General features: G+C 41.6%; 1 protein-coding gene across 1 annotated transcript in view; it reads right to left on the bottom strand.

Annotated features, from left to right (window-relative positions):
- Positions 1 to 9,399, bottom strand: part of cnpy1 (canopy FGF signaling regulator 1) — a 35,019-nt gene extending 25,620 nt beyond the window's left edge. Inside the window, exon 1 of the mRNA XM_072363113.1 lies at positions 9,280 to 9,399. Within this exon, the coding sequence (XP_072219214.1) occupies positions 9,280 to 9,300 (21 nt within the window). The 5' untranslated portion in view covers positions 9,301 to 9,399. The remainder of the gene's footprint in view (positions 1 to 9,279) is intronic.
- Positions 9,400 to 26,598: the final 17,199 nt, after the last annotated feature.

The following is a 26,598-nucleotide window of genomic DNA, read 5'->3' as shown; positions in this document are numbered from 1 at the left end:
TCTGTGACTTTCTGCTTCAGGACAAGGTGTTTGGTCTTGGCAGTTGGCAACAATATCTTGTGAGCGACAATGTAGGTAAACATAAAGCATACAAACATACACTAGAGATGCATTTCTATACGAGAGAGAGAGAGAGAGACCGCTGCAACCATTTGCAACACTGAGGATTGGCACGCAGAGGCCCTCGCCTTTGCCTGCCACCAAGCTCACACTACACCTGACCTCAAACCTCATCTTTCCAATAGATGTACGAAAACATGCTTTTTGTTCTTTTTTCCACTCAAGAATTTGCCTCAACTATATTATTTATATAGAATTTAAATTATAACTGTTGTTCGGTCTGGTAATTCCATCAATTCAAAGCACACATTCCATGAAACCTGATGGAAAAACTGATAACAAACTCTGCTACTGCTGAAGTGAAATATACCCATCCTTAAATCCATTTCCTCACTCTGAATAAAAAGGGGGGAACTTTGCATACATTTTGGAACAAACACATGTGGAAGGAGAAATGGAGTGTAATTCAGCTCTTCAGAGAGCATCTCCTATCCCAGCACTTACCTTGTACTTCCCTACCCCCTCTATCTCTGCACTTTATCTTTCTGCACTTCCTTCTATGCCTGCACCCTATCTCTACTCTGTCCCCTCTGACAGAGTCGGACTCCTGGGTTCCTTCTATGTAGTTTATTGTTAGCTTTTTATAAAGCTGTTATATCTTCATTTGTAAGTCGCTTTGGATAAAAGTGTCTGATAAATACAGAAACATAAACACATAAACATAATTCTTCCACCTTGTTTCCATTTACATCTGTGTTGCTATGCAACTAAACTGAAAGTCCATTCATTCCTATGAGAGTCTCCATGATCTCTAACAGATGTACAAAATTTCAAGTTTCACTATGTATTTTCAAATTTGACTCTACAATGTTCCAGGAAGTTTGGTAATGGCAGTAGCGATCAGCTCAATGAACTGCTAACTTCTCACTACAAGTTTAATACAATCAAGTGAAATCTTCACAGTCGTGTCTAACCGACAATTGGTATTTAAACAATTTGAATTCTTGAAACATAAAGTGCAATCATAGCAGTGTCATGTCTTGAGAATTCATGTTTTCAGTTCTCCTTATCTCTAGGTTTCCGCCTTCCCGTGTCATCCCTGCTGCCTGATTACCTGCCTCCCTCATTTGTTTCACCTGTGCCTGGTTGTGTTTCCACTCCCCTTTTCCCTCTCGACTTTAGTGTCTGTGCTTCCTTTGTTTGTCGCCAGTTTGTCTTGTACAGCGTCCCAGCATTACTTTGTCTACTTCTAGTTACCCGATTATTGATCTTGAACCTGTTTTTTGACGATTTTGACTGACGTTTTTGTACCTTCGCTGGTACTTCTAGCCCTGTCTAGTAAACCTGTTTGAACCTCCACTTTTGTCTCCGAGTCTGCATCACGAATCGTTCTGTGTGCTCACCTTGATAGTTGGCGTACGACATCTTTTTTCTGTTATTGCTCCGTTGCGGTGTTTTGATGAAGCGGGGGGGTATCACCGGCATGTGTTCACACCCAGGCAGGTGTCTCTTGTCCGTGTGTGCCGTTATCAACACACGTAAACTCCGATCTGACTACATATATTCTCTGTCATAGCAACAAGCTGCTGTTGCATATAAGCGACGTCCTGTTAACGGTGTATTTTCCTCATCTCAAAAGTACAACAATATCATTTCCCATTGGGGAATAATTGGGTATTATTCAATTACAATAAAAAGGAACGGCCTAATGGTGGTTCATGAGAAAGTCAAACACATTATGGGAAGGCTTTCTAACTGGGGGCTCACACCAAAAGCTCACAACCTGCCGCTTCTACTTCTTCTGCCGCCGGAAGCGGCCAAAGAAGCCGGAAGTGGCCAAAGGGGCGGGGCTTATATGTATAGCAACTAGCAGATATATATAATAATCCATCCATACATTGGTTCCCTCTTTCACCATGGATCGTACTCTGGGCAGCCTTCTTTGTGTTTCTTTGTGCTCTGCCGTTTTCCGCCTTCGGAATCCAGATCGGCCCTAATTGGCTGTCGTCGTGTCGCGTCACTGCTCATTTGCATAAAGTTGAGCCTTTCTCAACTCTTGAAGCTCACGAAGCTCATGAATCTCACAACGCGCCGCTCACATCGCCGGGCTCTCATTGACGCCAGCTTACATTGAAAATGAATGGCAGCTGGCCGCTCACGACGCTTTTGGTGTGAGCCCCCGGTGAGAGCTCATTTCCCACCAGTTGCAGAGAGTCAATCGTTCCATCTCTGACTGCGTCCATGAGATGAGGCATCCTTGGGCAAGATATTGAATCCATTGACCCCAAGCTATTCAATGCTGTTTAACTATGAGTACACCGGAGAAATGTGCTCAATATACAAAAACAACTGCTGAGTGGGGCTTAAAATGAAAAGCACTTTCAGTGTTTAACACGACGAGAAAAACTCCTTAAAAATACGATCAATTTATCTCCTAAAAGGACCAAGTGAACTGGTATGTGGACCAAACATACAGTACATTTACAAGCTACTGTTCTTAGGTGGTTAAACCAGTCATGTACTTCATTCTTGCTATAAAATATGTCAATAATTATTGTATGATTGAACACAGCAACCAAGTTTATTTTGTGATAATGGAAAATAGCTAAATCTCCAGACTTAAAAAACTGGGTAAATACATGAGCCAACGGCCTTGTCTTGTTAGTCCATCTTAATAGATGAGTTTTCAGTAAAAGAGCAACACAGAGGATGAGACTACTCCTTTGGGCTCACAAAAAGACTAAAGGTCTGGATTTACAGACAGATCAGTAGACCTACATGACCTGCAGCACATGAAATGACCAGCTTCAAATGGGCTTTCAGTGGTCTCTTTTAACAGTTCTTTTACTGGGGAAAAAAACAAATACAATACATAACGTCAAGGAAGACGAACAAAAAAAAAATGAAAAGAAAGAAAACTAAAATTTGACAATCAGGTGAAAAATATATATAAATATATATATATTATTTGGAGAAAAAAAAAGTATATTATATATATATACATATATATACATATACATATATCAATGTGGATTGCCAAAATCCAAAATGATGTCAATAAATACAAAAACAAAGTAACTGAATGAATTAACTTCAGCAATAATTTCACATAAAAGGTAACAGGATTTATACTTCAGCATTCATTTTTACCTGCATTGATTTAACTTTGATTTAATGTCCCAAAATACTTTGTCTTTTGTCTTTCATATATCCATTCTATTCATTATTTCTTTTTATCAGTTTACATACTGAGTTTTTATTCATTTTAATATTAAATTTTCTTTGAATGGAATATTCAAAGAGGTTCAGGTTTTTGCTTTAACATATTTTATGCATTTTTTCCATAATAAAACTTATTGTTTTTACGTCATTGTTCTTTAAATAACTGAACTGAAAATTGACACCTTATCGTGGTGAAGGGCACTGAGTGCCTCTTAGATCCCAGGGACTACATTGTCAAAGACAGTTTACCCCTGGTAAGGTAATCCTGATCGAGGTGTGAAACAAAGTGTTATTTAGCAGCGTTTATGAAGAACAGATCAAGGTACCCAGATACCTTGGCCAGGTTTGGGAGACCTGGGCCTCACCCGGAGCCAAACCTGGGGTATAATTTTGTCAAAAAAATGTCTTGTGGTCTGGATATTGTGCATGGGGACCAGTCAGGGTACAGTCTGTTTGTAATGAGCAACATGGGACCACCCCTCTGTGGACTCACTACCCACAACAGGGGTCCTGTAAGGGTCTAGTGCAGAGGTGTCCAAAGTCGGTCCTCGAGGGTCGCTGTCCTGCAGGTTTTAGATGATATGGTGATCATGGTGTGCTCCTTGGCGAACGTGTTTGTGACATGCTCCTGACACAGACTGTTTTTATTGTTTATTTGGGTACTTTTGATCGCGACAAATGCTCAGTGCTTGTACACAAGGATCACCTACAAACAAAGACATTCTTCTGGACACTGGCAAAATTCACTACAGGCTCAGTCCAGTCCTGCTTGACTGAAGCTTTCTTCTCCACGCCAACACCAACTGGAGTTGCAACGACACCAGCCGACAGGCCGCAACACCACTAGGCTCGAGTAGGTGAAACGGCCGACGACCTATGCACCCAAGACAGAGGCATGGTAAGAGAGGCGGACTACACGATAGGCTAAAGGCTCGAGCTACAAGACCACCACTACCTAGCCTTCTGCTAGTTAACGTTCACTCTCTTGAAAACAAGATGGATGAGCTGAGAACCAGGATAACATCTGGACTACCGCAAGCCTACCAGACTCGAGCATTCAACTACAGAGCCACTCCGTGCACCGCGGAGACCACACATCTGCTTCTGGTAAAAACAAAGGTGGCATGTGTGTGTTTACGTTAACAACAAATGGCATACGGATGTACAAGTGGCTGAAAAACACTGTTGTGCAGACGCTGAAGTGCTGATGGTGAAGTGCAGACCCTTTCATCTACTGAGGGAGTTCCGTGCTGCGTTTATGCTGGCTGTTTACATTCTGCCACGGGCCGATCCGACTACAGCGCTAGGACTACTACACAACATCATCGGCAAACACGAGACCACACACCCAGCTGCCCTGTTCGTTGTGGCCGGGAATTTCAACCATTGCAACCTCGGACTGTGCTACTAAAGTACCACCAACACGTGAGCTTTCCGATGAGGGACAACAACATTCTGGACCAGGTCTACAGCAACGTGAGGAATGGTTATAAAGCTGTGCCCCACCCCCACTTTGGACAGTCTGACCACATTGGACTGAAGAGACTGCTCTGGTGCTTCAGGACTGCTTCAGTTCTACAAACTGGGATGTGTTTAAGACTGCTGCTTTTAGAGAAGATTCTTCTGTGGATTTAGAGGAATATACATCTGTGGTTACCAGCTACATCAGCAAGTGCACTGATGACATTGTCCCCTCCAAGTGTATATATCCATATAAAAAACCTTGGATAAACAGGGAAGTACGCTCCACTGCATTTAGCTCTGGTGATGCAGATGTATACTGAAAGGCCAGATCTACACAGATCCAACAAGAAAGCCAAGACGCAGTACAGTATAACACGTTAGACTCCCGATGAATGTGGCAGAGCCTGCAACACATCACCAGTTTCCAGCAGGGGATTAGTAGGGCCACAGTTCTATGCTTGCTTCAACATCCTCAACACCAACCAACGCAGAGGGATTCTACCAGCAAAGGCAACACAGAGCTTACCCACCCACTGCAAGGTCTTAAGGAGGACTAACCCCCTAAAAGCAGCAGGCCCTGAAAACACCCCTGGACGTGCTTTGAGGGCCTGCGCCTCAGAGGTAGCTGAGGTCTTCACAGACATTTTCAACCTGTCCATGTCGTCTGTGCCCACATGCTTCAAGACCACCACCATAGTGCCCCTAACAAAGAAAAACAATATAACATGCCTGAAAGACTATCACCCAATTGCACTCCCTTCAGTTGTAATGAAGTGTTTTGAGAGGATAGTCATACATCAAAGAAGACATCACAGACACAATAGACCCCCTTAAATTAGCTTATCATTCGAACTGTTCAATAGACGATGCCAACTTTCTTACGAACAGACCCCAGAACCCTATTAGAGTTGGTACCAGGACATCCTGCTTAAAGACAGTAAGCAGAGTGCCCCATAGTTCTTTTGGTTAGCAAGTCGCAAAATAAGATTCTCATTGCACAATAACAACCACTGTGTATGTGACAAATAAACATCTTGAATCCCTGCTTCAACACACCTGATTAAATGGATCACTTCAAAAGATTGTTAAGTTCTGCACAAACCAGCTAATGAAGTGTTGATCTGAATCAGGTGTGCTGAAGCAGGGGAACATCTAAAACCAGCCCTCAAGGACGGGATGTGGACATCCCTGGTCTAGTGCGTCATGAATTGGGCAGAGGTCAAAGGTGGAGGCTGTGGAAGTCCACTCCATGCCAGATGAAACTGACTATAGGGACATGGAATGTTACAACACAAGAGGAAAACTAGCCTGAGCTTGTATGAGAAGTTGAGACTGGCTAGATAAAGTTGGGCTCAACTCAACACAAAGCAAGGGTTCTGGAATCTCATCCTGGATAAGAGGTGGCATGTGGGGGTGTGGATTTACTCTAGTCACTTTCTCAGTACTCAAATATTAGAGATTACTTAAGGGGGCTGAGAGGCTGAAAATCAGTGATTGATTTTGTGATCAAATCAACTAACCAGCTACCATATATCAAGGACAATCAGATGAAAAGAGGAACTGAAGCATCAACTGCTGCTGATAAGCTGGATCAGGTGGTGCGCTGGGAACATCCAGGGAACCCGGTTGTTCCATCCTGTCTCCAAACATCTAGAAAGAAAGCTTGGTTCACATTGCCAAAAGTAAGTCAGGCAACCAAGGGGAAGAGGTTTAAAGTTCAGTTGGTTTAAGATTGTATCTTTGCTTCTTGCAGATGATGTTGGTTTCATTAAGCTGACATCTCCAGCAGGTACAGCGAGTTTGCAGCCAACTGTTGAGCACTCATGATGAGAATCAGCACCACCAAGTCTGAGGCTATGGTCATCAATGATTGGCTATCCAGGTTGGGAGTGAGTAGAGGAGTTCATGTATTGACATTGATTGGAGCAGTGTCTTCAGATAAGGCAGGAGAAGGCAGAATGCTAAGCTGTTGTGTTGTTTGTAAGCTGTCGGCTTGTTTGTAAACAGTGCATGACCTTTGTACACATGCTCCATGGCTTCTCTTCCGGTTTTAGTGTATTGATGTGGCAGCGTCACAGCGCCACATACAGGCCTGGCATATGTACTACAATGTTTTATTGTTTTGAGAAAAAAAAAGTCTCCGGAAACAGGGCATCGTTTACAGAATTATCTTCGTCCACATGGATTCACTGGAAATGACGCCCTGTTTCTGGAGATTTTTTTCAAAACGACAGTGTACTGGGTGAGGCTGCGTACTTGTGTGGACATGCCCTTTGTCTTACTTATCTTAAGTATCCTCGTCACTGATTATACGCACCATGCTGTTCGATGTAGAATGCTACTGCAATCAGCACACATTCAATTTGTGAAATGTGAATGCAGCAGCTTTATATTACTCTTATAAAAATTGCTGACACATGAATGTACAAATACAACTAGCTTATTTAGTTGGTGTATGTGCCATTAGTTCCAGGGCTTACAGGCTCAGCCCATTAAAAAAGTAACCACACAGCTCCATGCAGCAGCTCATCTGCTTAAGGTTAAAATTATCTCAGCACTGATGATCAAATAATGACGGATTTTGCTTCCATCACCGTGAACCATATACATTACTCAGCAACAATAAACTATTAAAGCATGTGTCTTCTGGCACCTTGAACACAGCTCAGGGTTTGTTTTTTTTAAAATGTTAATGTGCATAAAAAGCTCTCACTGGAGCGATTCGCAGCCGAGTGTGAAGCGGCTGGGATGAGAATCAGCGCCTCCAAATCCGAGACTATGGTTCTCAGCCGGAAGAGGGTGGAATGCTCTCTCCGGGTCAGGAATGAGATCCTTCCCCAAGTGGAGGAGTTCAAGTATCTCGGGGTCTTGTTCACAGTGAGGGACGAATGGAGCGGGAGATTGACGGCGGATCGGTGCAGCGTCTGCAGTGTTGCTCTGCACCGACCCGTCGTTGTGAAGAAGGAGCTGAGCCAGAAGGCGAAGCTCTCTATTTACTGGTCAGTCTACGTTCCCATCCTCACCTATGGTCATGAGCTGTGGGTAGTGACCGAAAGAACAAGATCGCGAATACAAACGGCCGAAATGGGTTTCCTCCGCAGGGTGTCTGGGTCTCCCTTAGAGATAGGGTGAGAAACTCGGCCATCCGGGAGGGGCTCGGAGTAGAACCGCTGCTCCTCCACATTGAGAGGAGTCAGATGAGGTGGCTCGGGCATCTGGTTAGGATGCCCCCTGGATGCCTCCCTGGTGAGGTGTTCCGGGCACGTCCCACTGGGGGGAGACCCCGGGGAAGACCCAGGACGTTGGAGAGACTATGTCTCTCGGCTGGCCTGGAAACGCCTCGGGGTCCCCCCGGAAGAGCTGGAGGAAGTGGCCGGGGACAGAGACGTCTGGGTTTCCCGAACCCCGGAGAAGTGGCTGATGATGGATGGATGGATGGATGGATGGATGTGCATAAAAATAGCTTTATTTCCAACAATAAATCAAAACCTGCATGCAGAAACCAATGATTATTTGGCTTCTCCATTCCATTGGTGATTCATATGTGGTGTTTGTGACATTAAACAGCAGAACATTCTCTCCCATGTAAACCGACCAGACCTGGGGCCGATATCGGTTGATCTTTGTTTTTTCTTACCTCATAATCTAACCAGAGTTCTGCATGTACACAATAACACGTATCGCCGTTTTCCTGATTATTCTTGGGCTCTTGAACAGGAAAAGCCTTAAACAAGTTTCTAACTTGATGGTAGTTTTTGTTGGTAGGACCAGATAATTCCATATATGAGTCGGGTTATTTACATTTAATTTAAGGATTCTAGTCAGCCCAAGGTCTGCAGGTGTCAACACAGCTTCCTTGGAACACAATCCTTCTACAAAAAAATTAATTAAAATAAATACAAAAAAGTCTAAAAGATAATAGAAACTCTTACAAAATAAAAAGTTTCAAAACTATTCGTCTCTGAAAATCTCAAACTAGTGTACATAAAACTTTTAAAATCACATATAAAACAGCTTAAAAGGGCGAAACATTCCAACCTGAAAGAAGGCAATAAAATAATTTGACAGTTAAATTAATACAAAAACAAAAAGCATTTTTTTATAAATATTTGGTAGATAATTCTGTTGCCAGGAGGCGGAAAAGTACCAAGTTTCTAGTTTTTTATGTTGACTGAATGAACACAGCTCAGGTGTAATGCAGCGTCACCAATCGATCGCCATGGAGAATAAATATGACTCCATATCATGACATGTTACTTTTTATAATAACTTACTGTCAATCAAAGGTTCAGGCCAGTATTTCGCTTGTGAAAGAATGGCCATTAAATCAAAGAATTAGTCAAATGTGTTTTAAATGCGGCTTCTTCACGATCTGAATGCCGGATTGTAGGCTTTCAATCAAACAGCCAAACATGTTTCAGTCCTGTTGGTCGGTACACAGGAGAAACTTAGATGTGTAGATTTCCCTGCGGTGCACGGTAAGTATTGAGGCTAAAACACATAGCTGGTCGGTTGGCAAGCAGCTTTTCTTACCTGACGAGGACTTGCTGTCATCCGGATTCAAGTCACGACGCTGGATTTGTTTTTAATGACTGTGTGACAACTCCTTTCCCCATATATGCTTCCTCTGCTCGTGTTACTGATTACCATCGTCTGCATTGATAGATTTGAATAGTACAACTGTAAAACTTTACGTTTCCGTCATTACTTTCAAAGTAAAGTTCTTACAACCTGCAGTGTTCTGTAATTAGTTTGAGTCACGCTTTAGCAGTAAGATAACAGTAAAAACAAGCAAAGTGCTCCAGTGAAAGATAAAGTAATCCGCGACACGGGTTAAAGCAGTATTTCTCAATTCCGGTCCTCATGACCCACTGCACTGCATGTTTTCAAGACATGTTTTTCGTTTGAAGACATTTTATTTTGAAGGCAGACCTCGCTCGCTTTCTCGCTACTGCTGCCGCATTCTTTCTTACTTGACGCAGCTGTGTATTTACGTGCCAAGCTGTACTGCAGCCACGTTCCGTGGCGCAGCCAATCACGTTCACGTTCAGAGCTCAGACCAATCACACAGCCGACAGCCGATGAGTTCTGTTATGTTGCTGGTGGAGATTAATCAACAATTAAACAATAGTATGAAATGAAAGAAACATTTTTCTTCCCAAAGAAAAAGCCCCATTGTTCTTCAATGCGTTATTATTATTTTATATGCATTTTGCGCAATTGCTTTCCTGTGCACCAATTTTTCCATGCGCGTCAGGCCTGGTATACACTACGTCATAGTTCAGTTGCTTCAAAATGACTTTGTTAAGTTACTCTTCAGCCACGAGGGATTAAAAGATAGGAGAACCTTTTCCAAAGTCTGAAGGGTGTGGCCGTGGCAGACCCTCAAACTTTGACGACTCCCTACCAAACTTCATAGGCTTTCCCGGGACTCTGCCCTGACTGGGTACATATACACATACTAATACTCATCTATAGCGCCACCTGGTGGTTGGAAACGTCACTTTCTTTACACACCTCGCATATGAACAAATTCCTCATACAGATTTAAAACTTGGTCAGATTACTCTTCTGCCATGGGGGATTAAAAGTTAGGAGAATCTTTTCCAAAATCTAAACGGTGTGGGTGTGGCCAGGCGGCTTGTCTTGATATACAGGCTGTATGATTCTCAAAGCCTGCTCTACACCAGTAGAACAGCTGTGCTGTGTGATGCGCGCCGCCCGACGTCCAATGCCTACCCCGATCATTGCTGCTTGCAGCTTTAATTCTTTTTTGGTATTTTATAGGTGGCTTTGGTGGTGTAACATTAGATCAGAGTAACAGTAGTTGTTAATGCAAGATGCACCGGTCAAGGCTGTTTTTGGCCACATACACACAAATAGTTTCAAAAGGTATAAAAGAGTCCAAGAATCTATTGTCTTTGGGAATCCTTGTATGCTGCTGTTGTGTTATGTATTCTCATTTAATCTGTTTCCCCGACAACAGCAGAAGTTCACAGTCCTTGCTGATGAAAAACATCCCCACAGCATGATGCTGCCACACTTTCGATGCAACCCGTTTGTTTTCCTTAGTTAGGCTACTTTTTTAATTGGCTTTGTATGATTGTATTCTTTTTTCCCCCTTGTCCTGTCCAGCATTATGGCAGCAGAATTGTAATCTGAATACCTTTTATGCCAAACAGATTTTCTTTGCTAAGGGAAGCTTTATGAATGTAAAGCTCCCCTTGATGCCCATCAACTGCTTATTTATCTATTTTTGTTACAATATTTAACATGTAATAGTGCCGAACCGGACGGGGGGACAGGGAAAGAGGAAGAGCAAAGAAGAAGAAACAGAACAAAAATAGAAAGAAAAACCAGACAACCAGCTGCTACACCTGTAAAAAAAAAAAAAAACAGAAGACAATCCACGGCCTCTGAGGGGAATCCAGCCTTAGCGCCTCCAGGAGCACCTGAAAGCAGACAAGCAGAGAAAAAAACAAACACACAAACAAACAAAAACAAGCACAAGTCGCAGCAATAACCCATCAACTGCTTAGCGAGCATGCTACTGGGCTAATGAATGTGTGTGTGTGTGTGTGTGCATAAACATGCAACACACATGGCACAGGTCCTACACAGTAACCCTGCTTAGTTATGAGTGTATAGGTGTACAGAGCCACAATCCACAGCCCCCCCCCAGCACACACCCAACCGCCCAGAGCGACGGGACAGCAAACCACCACCACTATGTGATAAAGCTAATCAGAGGGGACCAGAGAGAATGAAATTCAGCCAATTGATGTTTTGAGGAGGCAGACATTGTTTCCATGCTAATATAATCTAAAAGAACATTTCTAAACTGGTTAATACACAGATTGTTCTTCGCTTTCCAGTTCATGAGAATAGTTTTCTTTGCGATACATAACACTGTGAGAACCATGTGTGCTGAGTTAATTTCCATGTTGATGTTGTCTAAGTCACCCAGTCTGCACAGTGTGGGGCATGCAGGGATGCTACACTTTAGCCATGTTGATAGGTCCTCACAGACTTCAAGCCAGAACTTCTGGACAGGCGCACAAAACCACAAAGCGTGTGCATAATCATCAGGTGTGTTATCTGTGCAATGTGAGCAGATGTCTGAGTGTGTTAGACCCATCCTGAACATCCTTTGTCCTGTATAGTGTGTTCTATGAAGGATTTTGTATTGTATGGGCTGTAAATTAGGATTTCGAGTCATTCTGAAGGTGTTCAAACATATTTGTGGCCAGAAGCTATGACTAGAACTGAAGGATAGATCTGCCTCCCATTTTGAGGATGGAAGAGACATTGTGTCATCTATCTTAGACAATAATTTATATATTTTTGATAGTAGTTTTGGGGTACAGCTGCTTAAAAATTAAGATTGTATTCTAATTGGCTTGAATTGGATTGTATCTTTGAGGTGCCTTGAGATTATACAATTGTAGAGATAAAAAAAAAAGTTTTATTTAATTCACTTCAGTAATTGGGACTATTTTTTTGTTGAATTTTTTTAAATAGATTTCCCCTCAAAACTATTTGAATAACACAAAAAAAATCACAAGAAAGGAAAAACACTAAAGAAGGCAAATACTTTTGCAAGTCACTGCTTACCACACACTTTTAAAATCCTTCTATCCTATATTCAACATACTTGGTCAAAGATCTTTTGTCAGATGTTGCTCGCTGGTAAGTGTGTCTGGGTTGTGTGTGTTCTGTCTGTCATGAGAAGAAGCTGTTCCATAACTGACCATCCTAACATCTTTATCCACTGCTTGTCATAGAAATCTGACACACCTTTTCATCTCAACATGGGAGCCTTTCTCAGAAGCCCATCTGTAAATGCGTGTCAGTGTCTGTGTGAGGATGCACAGTGCTGCATATGGCCCAAGGACACAAACCTGTCACGGTCATCAGTTTACATTCAGTCTTGCAGATGCTAAACACTGCTATATCATACTAATCATCTGTAGATTGGTGTGTGCGGACTTGTTTGTCAAGATTTGAGGAGATATTAGTGACTGACACCTGAAGAGTGTGGCTATTTTTGGAAAATAAGGATATGCTGTCATGTTATCACTTTGCAACTGACCTTAAATTGGCTATTTGGGGGCTCAGGTTTAGATTTATTGAGCAAGTTAGAATAAGATTTAAAACTTAGTAATAAAATATGTCAATGAGAGTCCTCTCAAAGCCATATGCACATCCATTCTCTTTACTTGTTTTATACTCATACTAGCAATCAAAGCAAGCACAGGGAGAACATGCAAACTCCATTGAGGAATACCTCTGCTGAGGATCGTACCAGTGCCAACTACTGTGCAACTGGAAGCTTGTGCAATAAACCAGACACAGAAGGATCACAACAGACATAAAACACCATACTTGAGACTAAGTCAAGTTTATGGACATTCAAGGCAAGTTTACTTGTAGAGCACAATTCGTACACAAGGCAATTCAAAGGACAGCAAGTGCATGGCTTTTGTGTGCACTTATCATTTAAATGTCTTTCAAAGATGTTACCACATATATATCCGTACACAGGTTAATAGCCTACCTCCTGAAAATCTTGTCACAGTGAAGAATATGACAACCCACTAATATTATTACATGACATTCCTGTCTCAACAGGACAGTTGAGACTACAACTAAAGGGATATGAATAAAATCTAATTTATTTCTTAACTTTCTGTTATTGGACGTAAATCTTCTGTTTCAAATACAATCACTATCTTAATCAATTTCTTTTAATGATTTCAGCGACGTGGCCTGTGAAATCGTCCAGAGGGAGTGAAGCAAAATGTATTTCAGGGATGGAAAATACACCTCTGTACACAAAATCATTTTATAGAACAGACAGATACAACAGAGTCCTAATCATTAAAGTGAATAAGGGGCTAATAAAGGGCTACCTTCCCAAATGGTCCTCATTTATAGGGCACTTTTTAACTCTTCTATGACACACTTTACAATGTGTTTCTCATTCACCAATCCACACAAACACTCACAAGTCTACATGGGGTGTGTCCTTGACACTGATGCCCTTTCTCTTGACAATATGGAAAAAAGCAGGGGATCAAAACAGCTGCTTTCTGACTGGAGGATAAACGCCACATAATTTGGGCCACAGCCAACCAGTCCACAAAATAATGATACAAAACATTAAATGCTGAAAAAGGGAAAAAGATATAGATTTCCCATTTTAGATTTTACTGCAGTAAAAGATCATACTTGCACTAACAGTAAAATGTCCCACCATCTGTGATGATGCTACTAAAAGCTAGCTGAAAATGATTTAAATGTAAAATTGTTACTCTCTGTATGTTACAGCTCACCTGGATTTCCTGTTAGCTTCTGTCTCTGTTTTGAGAATGATCAGTACACAGGAATAATCACCAGTGTTGTGACACGTGTAAATGCATCCGCTTTTTCACATTAAGGATGCTGCTGTAAGTTATTCTGAATCTGTGGTAATTTATGATGTCTGAGGAAATACTTAGCTGAAAGCAAATAAACACCTTTAAATTTTCATGAGACATTGATCCTGGTTATTACTTTTTCTCTTTTGATAGTTTATTTGTACACAAAGTGATTATCAGTTTGGAGCCAGGATCTTGGGTGTGGAATGTTGCTTTTAACTCTGAGATTTTGCATATGCACAGATGCAGCTTCAAGAGATCAGATCAAACCTTAATTGTTTTAAGTGGGACTAAAGTCCCAAATTCTTAACAGTAGAGAACTGAGCCAGTCAATAGAATAATTAAATTATTGGGACTTATATCACACAAAACCAGTTGTATGAAGTGTTTGTTTATGTATATGAAATGTTTATCAACCATTATAAATGGGAAACAAGCATGGCATACCGTTTGTGTATGTGTGTAGACTGAGCAGCTGCCACTATGTGGGTGTCCACCGGGACCTCTGCAGGTCTCTTAATGTTTGTGTATGTGTGTGTGCACATATGTGTGTGTTTGCTTAGCAAGGTAAATGAAGGACACTTCAATGAGACAACCAACAATACCATCAGACCAAGATCCGTTTTATATCTTTGTGGAGGTATCCGTCTGCATCGCTCTCAGCAACTGCACATGGCCATTTTTTCAATGCAAACCAACAAACTGAAGTCTGAACAGACATGACGAAAAAGCTGTTAAAAAACAACACATAAACTCAAATCCTGATTGATTGTGTGTGAGGGAGTGGTGCTTTACCACTGGTCACGTCATATATTGTTTAGGCTCAAGGTGTTCTCTGGTAGGGTCAACAACAGAAGATGGTTGTGGAAATCTGAGACACAGTAGCATCAGATAGAGGTTGGTGTCTGGCTCCAGTCAGAAATTGTCGGAGAATACCGCAATCTACTGTCTTTTGGAATTCCATGTATGCTGCCACGTGATATGATTCTATGCTGTTCCTGTCAAAAAAATAAGAGGTTGCAAAGGTGAGTCTGACTACTCTGGTCTTTTCTCCACAACAATTGAAAGTTAGGCTAAGCCAGGAGGGACTGACAAGAACGGATTTTTACAACAAAGAGGATGAAGCTCCAAAAACCATGAATGGCAAGTGGTCCACACTCCATATACATTATGCAGGGCTTATCTCTACAATCACACAGCAGTGAACACATCTGGGGCAGCTGAGGATGAAACTAGTAATCTTCCCATTTTAACATGAACACTCAACATAAATAGCATGGAAGCGTAGGTGAAAAAAGTGAGAACACCTGCACTGATCCATTTTTTGTTTTTCCACAGCAGAGCAAGGTTAAAGGACCAACAACAGTGCTAACGGAGCTCAGATGGTTCAACATATTAATGAGACTGCTCCCAAGTGGAATCAAAATGCTTTCAATTTCAATTCTGTTTATTTTTATAGCGCCAAATGACAACAAATGTCATCTCAAGGCACTTAAATATCATAGTCCAATTCAAGCCAATTGGAATTCAATTAATTGTAATCATAATTAAATAAAATCCAATTAATTAATTTCAAAATAATCCAATTAATTAATGTAGAGCCAATTCAAAAACAATATCCTCGCTAGGGAAACCAACAGATTGCACAGAAACTTGTCTTCAGTCCAATCTCCCGTCCTGAGCCTGAGGCGACTGTGGAAAGGAACGACTCCCTTTAACAGGAAGAAACCTCTGGCAGAACCAGAACCAGGAAGAAACCTCTGGCAGAACCAGAACCAGGAAGGGTGGCCATGGTGTAACACCATTCAAAGGATACCTGCTGGAACAGGGAAACACAAGTTAATAACCACAATAATGTCACATGGACATAAAATCATTTGAGAAATTAAACAGGGGGAAAAAGAGAGCAAAGTGAGGAAAGGTGTGACAGATGAGTCTAAACCTATAGCAGTTTAACTATGGGATGTTTCAGGTTTACCTGAGCCATCCCTAACTATAAGCTTTATCAAAAAGGAAAGTTTTTAGCCTAATCTTAAAAGTGGAAAGGGTGCTTCCCAGACATTTACTGGCAGCTTATTCCACAGAGAGGGGCCTGATAACTGAAGGCTCTGCCTCCCATTCTACTTTTGGATCAGCTGGAGGCTTTTCAGAGAATATGTGGGACAGCCCAATAATAAGGAATTACAATAGTCCAATCTTGAAGTAAAAAATGCATGGACTGCATCACTCTGAGGCTTTTTCCTCGCCTTAGGTCCGGGTGCCATGTCTCTGTCCAATTGGTGCAATGGGTCTGAGCTTGTGTATTTGTGTGTGCGTGTTTCTTTTCGTCTCCATGTCTCTCTGGGTATTTATGGCGGTAGGAGGGTTGGTATGTTTTATCATTGCTGTCTTTAGCCTCTGTGAGGCACTTTGTGTTGCTTTTATAGTATGAAAGGTGCCATATAAATAAAATTTGATTTGATTTGATTTGAAGATGTTCCTGATTTTAACAATATTACGAAGGTGAAAGAAGGCAGTCCTAGAAACTAGTTTTATATGTGCGTCAAATGATAAATTCTGGTCAAAAATAACTCCAAGGTTCCTCACTGTAGAACTAGAAGCCAAGCAAATACCATCTAGAGTAACTATATAACTAGACAATTTCTCCCTGAAGCGCTCAGGTCCAAAGAGAATGACTTCAGTTTTGTCTGAATTTAAAAGCAGACAGTTCTGAGTCATCCAGGTCTTTATGTCTTTAAGACAGGCTTGTAGTCTGACCAACCTGTTGGTTTCATCTGGTTTCATAGATAAGTACAGCTGAGTATCATCAGCATAATCAGAGGCTAAGAGGAGACCATTGGTAACTTTCACCGGTGCTGTTTCTGTGCTATGATGCACTCTGAATCCTGACTGTAACTCTTCAAACAGATTATTTCTATGTAAATGATCACAAAGTTGAACTGCAACTATTTTTTCAAGAACTTTAGACAAAAAAGGGAGATTGGATATAGGTCGATAATTAGCCAACACTTCTGAATCAAGAGTAGGTTTTTTAAGTAAAGGTTTAATTACAGCAACCTTAAAAGTCTGAGGTACATATCCTATCAACAAAGAACGATTGATCAAATCCAATATGGAAGTGTCAATTAAGGGGAAAACCTCCTTGAACAGTCTGGTTGGGATTGGGTCTAACATACAAGTTGATGGTTTAGAAGAGACTATTGCTGTTGTTAACTCAGAGAGATCAACTGGGCAGAAGCTGTCTGAATACAAATCAGGTTCTAAAGATACTTCTAAAGCTGCTCTACTTGATGATACATCAGTGATAATAGTGGGAAGGATTCCATTGATATTATCTCTGATAGAAACTGTCTACGTTCTGCTTCATGTCTTGTCTCGTCATTTCCTGTTTTATTTTGAAAGCACTGACCTTCCCCTCTCGTTTCAGGTATCTTGCCCTTCCTCCCGTGTCAGGCGTCTGATTGTCTTCCCTGATTCCCAAGTGTTTCTACCTGTTCCCCTTGGTCCCTCATGTGTTCAAATAGTCTGCGTTTCCCTTGTCTCGTCGCCAGTATGTTGTCTCTTTTTGAGTACCTTACCAGCCATCTGTCTGTTCCCATGTTCCATAGAAACCACGAGCCTGCAGCGAGCGTTTTTCCTGCAGTGCTGTCTTGTTTGTAGTTTGTCCATAGTCATAGTTTTTTTGTGTAAGGTAAGTTTCATAGCCTTGTGTGTTCCTCCATTTTCAAGGAGAGATTTTTGTTCTAACCTGTCATAGTTGCCACCGATAAAGGTGAGTTTCTTTAAGTTAAAGTTAAGTTTTCATAGAGCCTCTGTTTTTGTAAAGACTACGTCTTTTGTCTGACTCCGCCTCGTTAGGAGAGCGCGACTTTGTTTTGTTAACTATTCATAGCTTTTCTGTTTTCCTCCCAGCGTGGAGAGTTTTATGTTTTGTAAATTTCATAGCTGCACTTCTTCTCCACCATAGCTACGGAGGAGAGTGCTTAGGTTTTTATAGCCCGTTTCTTTTGCACTGCCAGGAGATCGCCCTGTATTGCCGTGTGTGTGTTTATTATGATAAAACCTTCTGAACCCAAGAGACCTTGCATCTGTGTCCTAAGTCCTCGACGCTCCTGACAGAAACAATTTTATTGATGAAGAATCTCATGAAATCATCACTGCTGAGAGTTAAAGGAATATATGGCGCAACAGAGCTCGGACTCTTTGTCATCCTGGCTACAGTACGGAAGTCTTTTGTTTGTAAACTTTTTCATAGTTGTGATACTAGTTTAAGTAATTTTTCATAGCCTGATTTTCATTCCTCCGTATTTGGAGAGATTTTTTTTTTGTTAAACTTTCATAGAAACCTCCGCTAGTGGAGCGCTGTGATTTAAGAACTTCTTTTGTTTATGTCCGCCTCACTAGGAGAGCGAGAGAGTTAATTTGTAATCTTTAATAGCCTTTCTGTTTTCCTCCTAGAGCGGAGGGGAATTTGTTTCATAGCCGCACTCTCCTCAAGTGTAGTTATTGAGGAGAGTGTATCAGGAGTTTCACAGCCATTGATTTGCTCTGTTCAGGCAGAGTGGGGATGCGGCTCAAGAGTCTGCGCCTCCTTCCACAATTTCCAGGAGGCTCTTCAGATAATCTTCGACCCGGTAGCAACCGACCGGGAAAACGCTCGACAGCTGTGTGGACTGACCCAGGGAAAATGCAAGGTGTGTGAGTACACCATACGTTTCTGTACTCTGGCCACGGAGAGCGGGTGGAATTCCATGGCTCTATACGATGCGTTTTTAAAAGGCTTGGCTGACCCCATCTATGAGAGACTCTTACCACTAGATCTTCCTCCTGACCTGGACTCACTGATCACCCTGGCCATCAGGACTGACCACCGGCTAGAAGAGTTCAACACGCTCCAGCGGGAGCGTGCACCCACACCCTTCGGCCGACCACAGTCGACACTCCCCTGGACCTCCCGCTCCAGATCATCGCCGGAGCGGCCGCACCAGGCCATCCCGACACCTGACATGGAGGAACCCATGCAGATGGGGCGAGCTTGCCTCTCCCCGGAGGAGCGACAGCGTCGCGTGAGGGAAGGTCTCTGCTTTTATTGGGGAAAGGCCGGACATTTGGTGGCCTCCTGTTCTGAGAGATCCACGCGGGCGGACAGACCAGCTACGGCCTCCTCGTCCTCTGCTCGGGTGTTAACCCCTATTCAAGTACAACACAACACCGTTAACATATCTATAGAGGCACTCATAGATTCCGGAGCAGACGAGAGCTTGCTGGATTGGGGGCTGGCACATAGGTTGGGGCTGAAGACCCATATCCTAGAAAGCTCCATTAAAGCCAGCTCTCTGAATGGTCAAGAACTGTTTATGATTACGCACGTCACAGAGCCTGTCACAGTATGTATGGAGGAACACACAGAACAAATGACTTTTTTCTTATGTCTATCCCACACATGCAGATTAGTGCTGGGAAACCCATGGTTGGTTAAACATAACCCACGGATAGACTGGCCTACAGGGTGGGTCACGGAGTGGGTCAGAGAGTGCTTCCACAGCCCGCACACATCGGTTTAACACCGTTTCTGGTCATCTCACCACAGACTCCTTACACCCGGACCTGACCACTGTTCCGTCCTGCTACCATCCACTCAAGGAGGTATTTAGCAAAGCGAAAACCACCTCGCTGCCTCCTCACCGACCCTACGATTGCGTTATTGACCTCCAACCCAGCGCTGCAATCCCCAAGGGCTGGCTCTACGCGATGTCTGGACGGGAGCATCAGGCCATGACAGATTACATCCAGGCGTCGTTGAAAGCTGGTCTCAACAGACCATCTTCATCGCTAGCCGGGGTGGGATCTCCAACCTCAATAAGTATAGCAAGAAATTTCTGAAAATTAATTCCAGTTCTATAGGGGCGTGTTTTAATATGTGTTTATATAATTTGATATCTCTTTAAAACTCTTTAGAGTTATCTTTTACCTCAGTATAGAAAACATTTTGAGAAGAAAATTCAAATTTGATCATGAATTGGCCACAGGAGACATTATAAGAGGTCACAAGTGAGGCTGATAAAGTACACATCAGCTTCTTCAGATTTCATTAATAAACCACAAGGCTTATAAAAATAAATATTTTAAATCTCATATACTGTCTACATCAATATCTTCTGAGAGAGAAGTTTTTTGAGTGAGAAATCAAGGTTCCAACTCATCCCATCCTTGACTCTCTTAATTTGTAATATCTATTACATGATTAAAATACACATTAATTTGAACTTAACTTAACATCTGTTGAGTTCTATTGAGTGTGTTCTATTATAATTGTATTTGTTGCAGGGCTGCTGTGATTTGAATTGTGTGTCTATATTTTGTTTTTGGTTCAGGTTGCTGGTTTGAGTTGCATTACATGGATGTCCTTGAATGCTTTGACATTTTTACTCTGTGAACAATACAACTGTATGTCCTTGTTAAAATCACACTTGCTTTTATCATATGGTCGTAGTATTTCAGTTTCTAGAGTACAATAATGAAGCTATGATTTAACAGTATTTCTCCTCGTTTCCAGCTTGAGAGGTTGTATTTTGGGCCCTTTTCTTAATTTGTTACAAGAGTGTTACAAACGCCATTTTGAATTGAAGAATAGGGTGCGGTTCAATTGTTTTCTTTTGATTATTAGATTATAGATTGGGGGGAGCTACCAAAATCTTGGGAGGTAGGCTTAGAGGTGTGTTCATATTTCATTGGATTAGAATTTAAGGAGCTGTGGCGTGCATTGTCTCGTTTTGGCTTGTTGAAAGGTCATTGTGTAGAGATCCGATTGGAAGCATCTGGGTAGAGCAAACGTTAGGGCAACGCCCTTTGCTTGAGTCACATCAAAATAGGTTGAGCATTAACCTAGCCCTCGATTAGAAATAAATTAGCAACAGCAATAAAGCTAATATTAATCTAGTTTAAATTTCCAATAGGTTGGCAAGTATTAGCATTAGCAATAAAGCTAACTCCAAACTAGAAATCACAATAGGAACAAGCTAAATGATCTTAGCATTGAATTAGCATTGGGTTTAACTAAACCTAAAGCATAAACCTTCTATTAGCCTTCAAGGCTGACATTAACATTAGCACCGACAGTAGCCAAGCCTATTCATTAGCATAATTGGCAGCATCTAATTCAATTGAGCCTAGCATTTGTAGCGAAGTCAAGGGTGGAATTTAAGACACACTTAAGACTTTAAATGACTGCAACATTCTTTTGTGGGGATGGTCAGTGTGCAAATACCAGATGGAGGATTTCTACATCAAAGAAGATAAATTTACAACAACCTATGGCCCCATGAAAGCATTTTGGGGGAGTTTCTCAGCCTCTCTTTCCACAGATCTGTGCCATAAATTTAGGTGAATGCATTAATGACTTAGTGCTAACTAAGCTGAACAAACAACAGACCCTCTCAGGAGAGTATTGAAGAAAACCAGAACAGGACACTTCTGATTGTATCTGGGTCAAAGTAAACGTATAGTGACAGTTTTCCTGACTCTGATCCAAGCCAGGAACAGATGCCTCATGGGACCTCTCAAAATTACCTCCCTCAGATCTACTTTTAACTGAATCTTGAAACTGTATTAAATGTGCTTTGTGATATCACAAGCTGCTTTTTAATACCTTTTTCACGATCGTACATTGAAGAATTATTTTGGAAAATGACTAATCAGCTTATGGAGCCACATTGCCCCCGAGTGGTACGCAGCAGGGTCCGAACGTCTCGTCACAGTTAGAAGGATTTTGCCAGACATGGACCCAGCGTACCTACAGGAGTTTATTGGGCTGGTCGGTGCCCTTCGTTCCTGCCAGAAGAAGGGCGCCAACCCTCTCCGTCAGATGAAGGCGTCCGGTGAACTATTGTGTTTTATTGAGGACTGTCCAGTTTTTGCAGCAGTGGCGGATTTTTCGCATATTTTGGAAGAGGCCGAGCCGATCAACCAGGCAGCCGAGGAGGAGGTTTTTGGGCGGAGGCCTGCACGGGGTGCTGTCGCTATGCCCAAGCCCCCATGTCGCCGCCATGCCCAAGCACGTTTCCGCCGAGGTCCTGCACCAGGTCGCCGATACACTTCAGCTCGCTGACTCCGCTAAGACCAAGTATGTTGCCCCAGCCATGACCGAGACCGTTGTTCCTGCCACGATCAAGCCTTTTCCAACCATGATCCTGCCTGCTCCGGCATTCAAAGCCCCTCCCTCCCACCCTGAATTAGTTCCTTGAGGGGGGGGGGGCTGTGGGCGTCGCCAGGTATTGCTCAGGTGGGCGCATCTTCGTCCTCGCCTTCGCCAGTGGAAGCACAGGAGGGCGCCTCTTCCTCCTCGCCTTCGCTGGTGGAAGCCCAGGTGGGCGCATTTTCACCAGTGGGAGCCAGGGCTGGCTCACGTCCACCCTCGCCTTCGCCAGTGGGAACTCTGGCAGATCCAGCACTGCCTTCACCAGTGGGAAAACGGGCTGGCCCAGGGAACAGGTAGAAATGGATAAGATCAACCAACACTTTATCAAGCAGCATGATCCTGCAGGACTATATCCAACACTGTCAGGAGTAGTAAACATACAAGGAGATTTTGAAATGAAAGATCATATAACACCTCATGAACGTCCAACCACTTCACATCCAGAACCACAAATAGCTACAACAAGTAGACATAAAGCTCCCCAGCCAGACACTCACTAAGTCAGATCAGGACGTAGAGAGACAGCCCCCACAGTATCAAAAATCACCAGTTCAAAAGGCATCTTTTGAAGATCCTGAGAGTGCTTGAGCAACAGCATATTCACCAAAAGTCACATCCGGATCGGACCACTACTCCCCCTGTAGGCCAAACTATACTACAAGACATGACTCCCAGATATTGTAGTACAGGCAGAAAGACATCCAAAGTTTTAGACTGCTATGCAGGATTTAACGATAAACTATTTGGAGAATCGTACTGGATAGAACTTGAACATCCTACGGTTGATTTGCAGCAAGAAATAAACCAAGCAGAGAAGCAAGATTCAAAATAAAAATCAGAGACACAACATGAAGAAGTCAAAACCAGTAAAGATAAAAGTTATGATCTGAGAGGGCTATTGAAGGAGAAACTGTTAGCTGTGGGAGACATTAAAGCAGTGTGGGCATGGTGTTTTGGAGCCTCTTCAATGGAGGACATTTTGAGACACAGTAAAAATGATTGTGTAACTCCTGGTTAAATAATAGAACCAGTTATTAATGTAAAATAAATCAAATTGAAACTTAGATGTGGACCAGGTACTCAGAAGATAAGACTCACTTTGGAGAAATGGGGGTGAGTAGAGAAACAAAAAAGAAAACAACAAAAGAGAGATCACTGAGATCACTGTGTTATATAAAAAAATAAAACATGTAATTTATTTCAATATGAATTGATTCTCTTCAACAATAATAACACATGGGACAAAATCAAAAACATACAAACTATTTCCTCTTTTACCTTACAAATCCACCTGTCAGGTAAGTATCTAAATTTGATGTCTAATTCTTAGTTTAGTGTTAATTTAGTTATTATTTTAATTGTCTAGTTTAATTCTAATTCTGTATTTTTAATCCTATTTTAGTGTGTATCTTACTGACAGGTGGTTTCCTTAACTTATGCCTCTCTCTATCAAAACAATAAAGAAAGATAAATAAAAATACTTTCAACAGTAACAGTAGGCTTTCACAATCACAATGTTTTACAAATAAACAAAATCAACTTCTCTGACAGTCCAGGTTCAGTTGGGTTTGGCTCGCCACTTCAGTTCAGACTGTAATGTCTGACCAGCTGAACTGAATAATTAGAATGTTGTCCATAGAAAATGAGGGGATGATGATTAAAGGATGAGGAGGGTCACGATCAGCACACACACACAAGCCAGGAAAATAATCAATATAATTCTAAAACACACCTTCTAAATGATGCTATGTTATCATTAGATTATAATATTGTTTGTATATTAGTAATATAGAGTAAAAAAAAACACTATATAATTACAAGCCGGGTCAGCTGATAGTCAGCTGATCCCAGCCACTGGCAACAATGCAAATGGCTGTAACATTAGCCGTTGGTAGCTTGCCAAGGTTTTTTTTTCTTTTTTCTTTTTCTTGACAGTCACTAAGCTACTTTGTGACGGGGTATTGTTTGACTCATCAAGGGTCTTTGATTTAAAACAGCAGGATTATTACCAGGAGGGGTTTCTTCTTCTTTCTTTCTTATTATTTTCTGTTGGTCTGTCTCTGACTCAGTCTGTCTGGGTGTCTCTCAAGGTGCAGCTCTGAGAGTGAGGGCACTTTGGTCTACACAACCTTTTATATCAGGGGACTGTTGTAATGGTTACATTAGAAATATATAAATGTATTTATTTCGTTAATTAATAATTATCTATCAATTTAAATCGTGTAACCTAAATATAAATCAAGTGATGTAAATAAAATTGTTATTTATTTATTTAATATGTCCAGTAACCAGGGGTTATACTCTCCCCTCTCAAAGGTGTGTACGTCCCGTTACACCTGCTTAAGCACAACTGACTGAGGGACATACTTGCTTTGTAATGTCTCTGTGAATGTTGTACTTAAGCCTTGAAAATGTGACTGTACAATAGATACAAGGGGATTCCCCAATTGAGTGTAGTGCAATCTATCTGGTGGAGCTCTGTGTCTACTGGAATGTCTCTGAGGAGCGTCTTGCACATCTTCGTCTGCTGCCAATCCAGTAAGTTTCCTCTTTCAGGTTCTATTTCTCTTTCAGGTAGGGTTACTCTTTCAGGTTCTCCTTCAGGTAAGGTTTCTATTTTATTATTTATTTCACATTTTCAACATGGAGAACTTAGTATTTGGCAGAAGACTCCTTTGTCTGTGAGCCGCTCTGGTAAGCTGGAGGGCTCTTTCTCTGCTTTGGACTTAATTTAGCAAGAACTGGATTTCAAGCACCTTCCATTCACTGCTGAGTTCTGGTTTGCGTATATAAGTTTCACATATTGTGTGTAACCATATGTGAATCTGTATTTCACATTTATCATGCAGCTGTCTGTCAACTATAATATCCGACGATTTTTTTCACAGGTGTCAATTTCAGTCATTTTTACATATGTGCACTGATCACAATGTCCTTTCTTCCAAAACGACTATGAAGCAGTTTTATTGCTGTATCATAGTTCTCATACGTCATGGCACAGTTCTTGCTGCTGCCCAGTCAACTTTCTTTTACTCAGCATGTTAAGTATTACATATTAAATGTTAAGAGCAAATTTCTTGCCTCTGACTTATTTCACTGTAATTTTTTTCCATCAGTAACCTTGGCAGTGTAACATTCTGTGTAACGGGTGATCTGGCTGTGCTTGAATTTGCAGAATTTTTTTGCACACTTTCCTTTGGACAGAGTTGCCGGGCAGAAGCTTTCCAAGAGAGAAAGTGGTCTTGGAATTCCTCAGCAGTTGCAATCACTGCCTCCAAACTGTCTAACCCAGTTTTCTCAACAATGCCTTTATCTAAATTCAACAAACTTTCTACTTTGGTCGATGGTAATGATAGCATAACATTTTTGCTCACCTCTTCTTCAATATTGGTCCACAACTTTGCATTCACAGTGCTCAGCTATTGCTGCAGCTAGCATAGCTTGTGTTAGCTTCCAGCTTTCTAAAGTTCAATATATTCCAAATAAATGAGGGTCCTGGATCTCGGCACCAAAAGACTAGTGAATTGGTGAAAAAAAAAAGGAAGAAAAAGAATATGAGACATATTTACGGTGTACATTTTTGGACATCCTTAAGATAAGGCTTCAGCGTCAGATGTCAGATAAAAAGGTATAAGGTCTCAGGAAAACCTCTGTCACACTCACACCAAACAGCCACATGAAAAATAGTCATCAGACCGAAGAAAGAAAATGATGAAAACTTGTCACACTGATCTGCCTCTGAAAAAAGATTAATCGGACCAAAAGCCATCATGAAAAAACTTTTCACAATAAAAAAAAAGTCACACTGAACGGCATCAACACAAAAGTTGTCACACTAAACGGCATCAGAAAAAAAAATTGTCAAACTGAACAGCATTAGGAAAAAGTTGTCTCACTGAACGACATCATCACAAAAGTTCATCGGACCAAAAGCCATCATAACAAAACTTTTCACAATTAAAAAAAAAAAAAAAATTGTCAGACTGAATAGCATCAGGAAAATCAGTTTCATACAGAGGTTGCATAAGCCTTACAGACATAGCAACAGTAATTAAATACATCATCAAGATGCGACCAGAAGAACAGTAGTTTGAGAAGCAGGAGACACTTGTAAGTTTTTTTTCTCCTCTCCTTCCTCAGGATGTATTATTTCACGTTCGCATTTGTAAACACATAATGTTAAAGTGTAGGAAGGGAGTCAGCTTTATTGTGTTGATGTAACGTTAATTTAGCTTA

The sequence above is a fragment of the Leuresthes tenuis genome, unplaced genomic scaffold (assembly GCF_036924035.1).
Source record: "Leuresthes tenuis unplaced genomic scaffold, fLeuTen1.0.hap1 SCAF_14, whole genome shotgun sequence".
Lineage (NCBI taxonomy): Eukaryota > Metazoa > Chordata > Actinopteri > Atheriniformes > Atherinopsidae > Leuresthes > Leuresthes tenuis.
The sequence above is the reverse complement of the archived record's forward strand: the minus strand, read 5'-3'. Positions and strand labels throughout refer to the sequence as shown.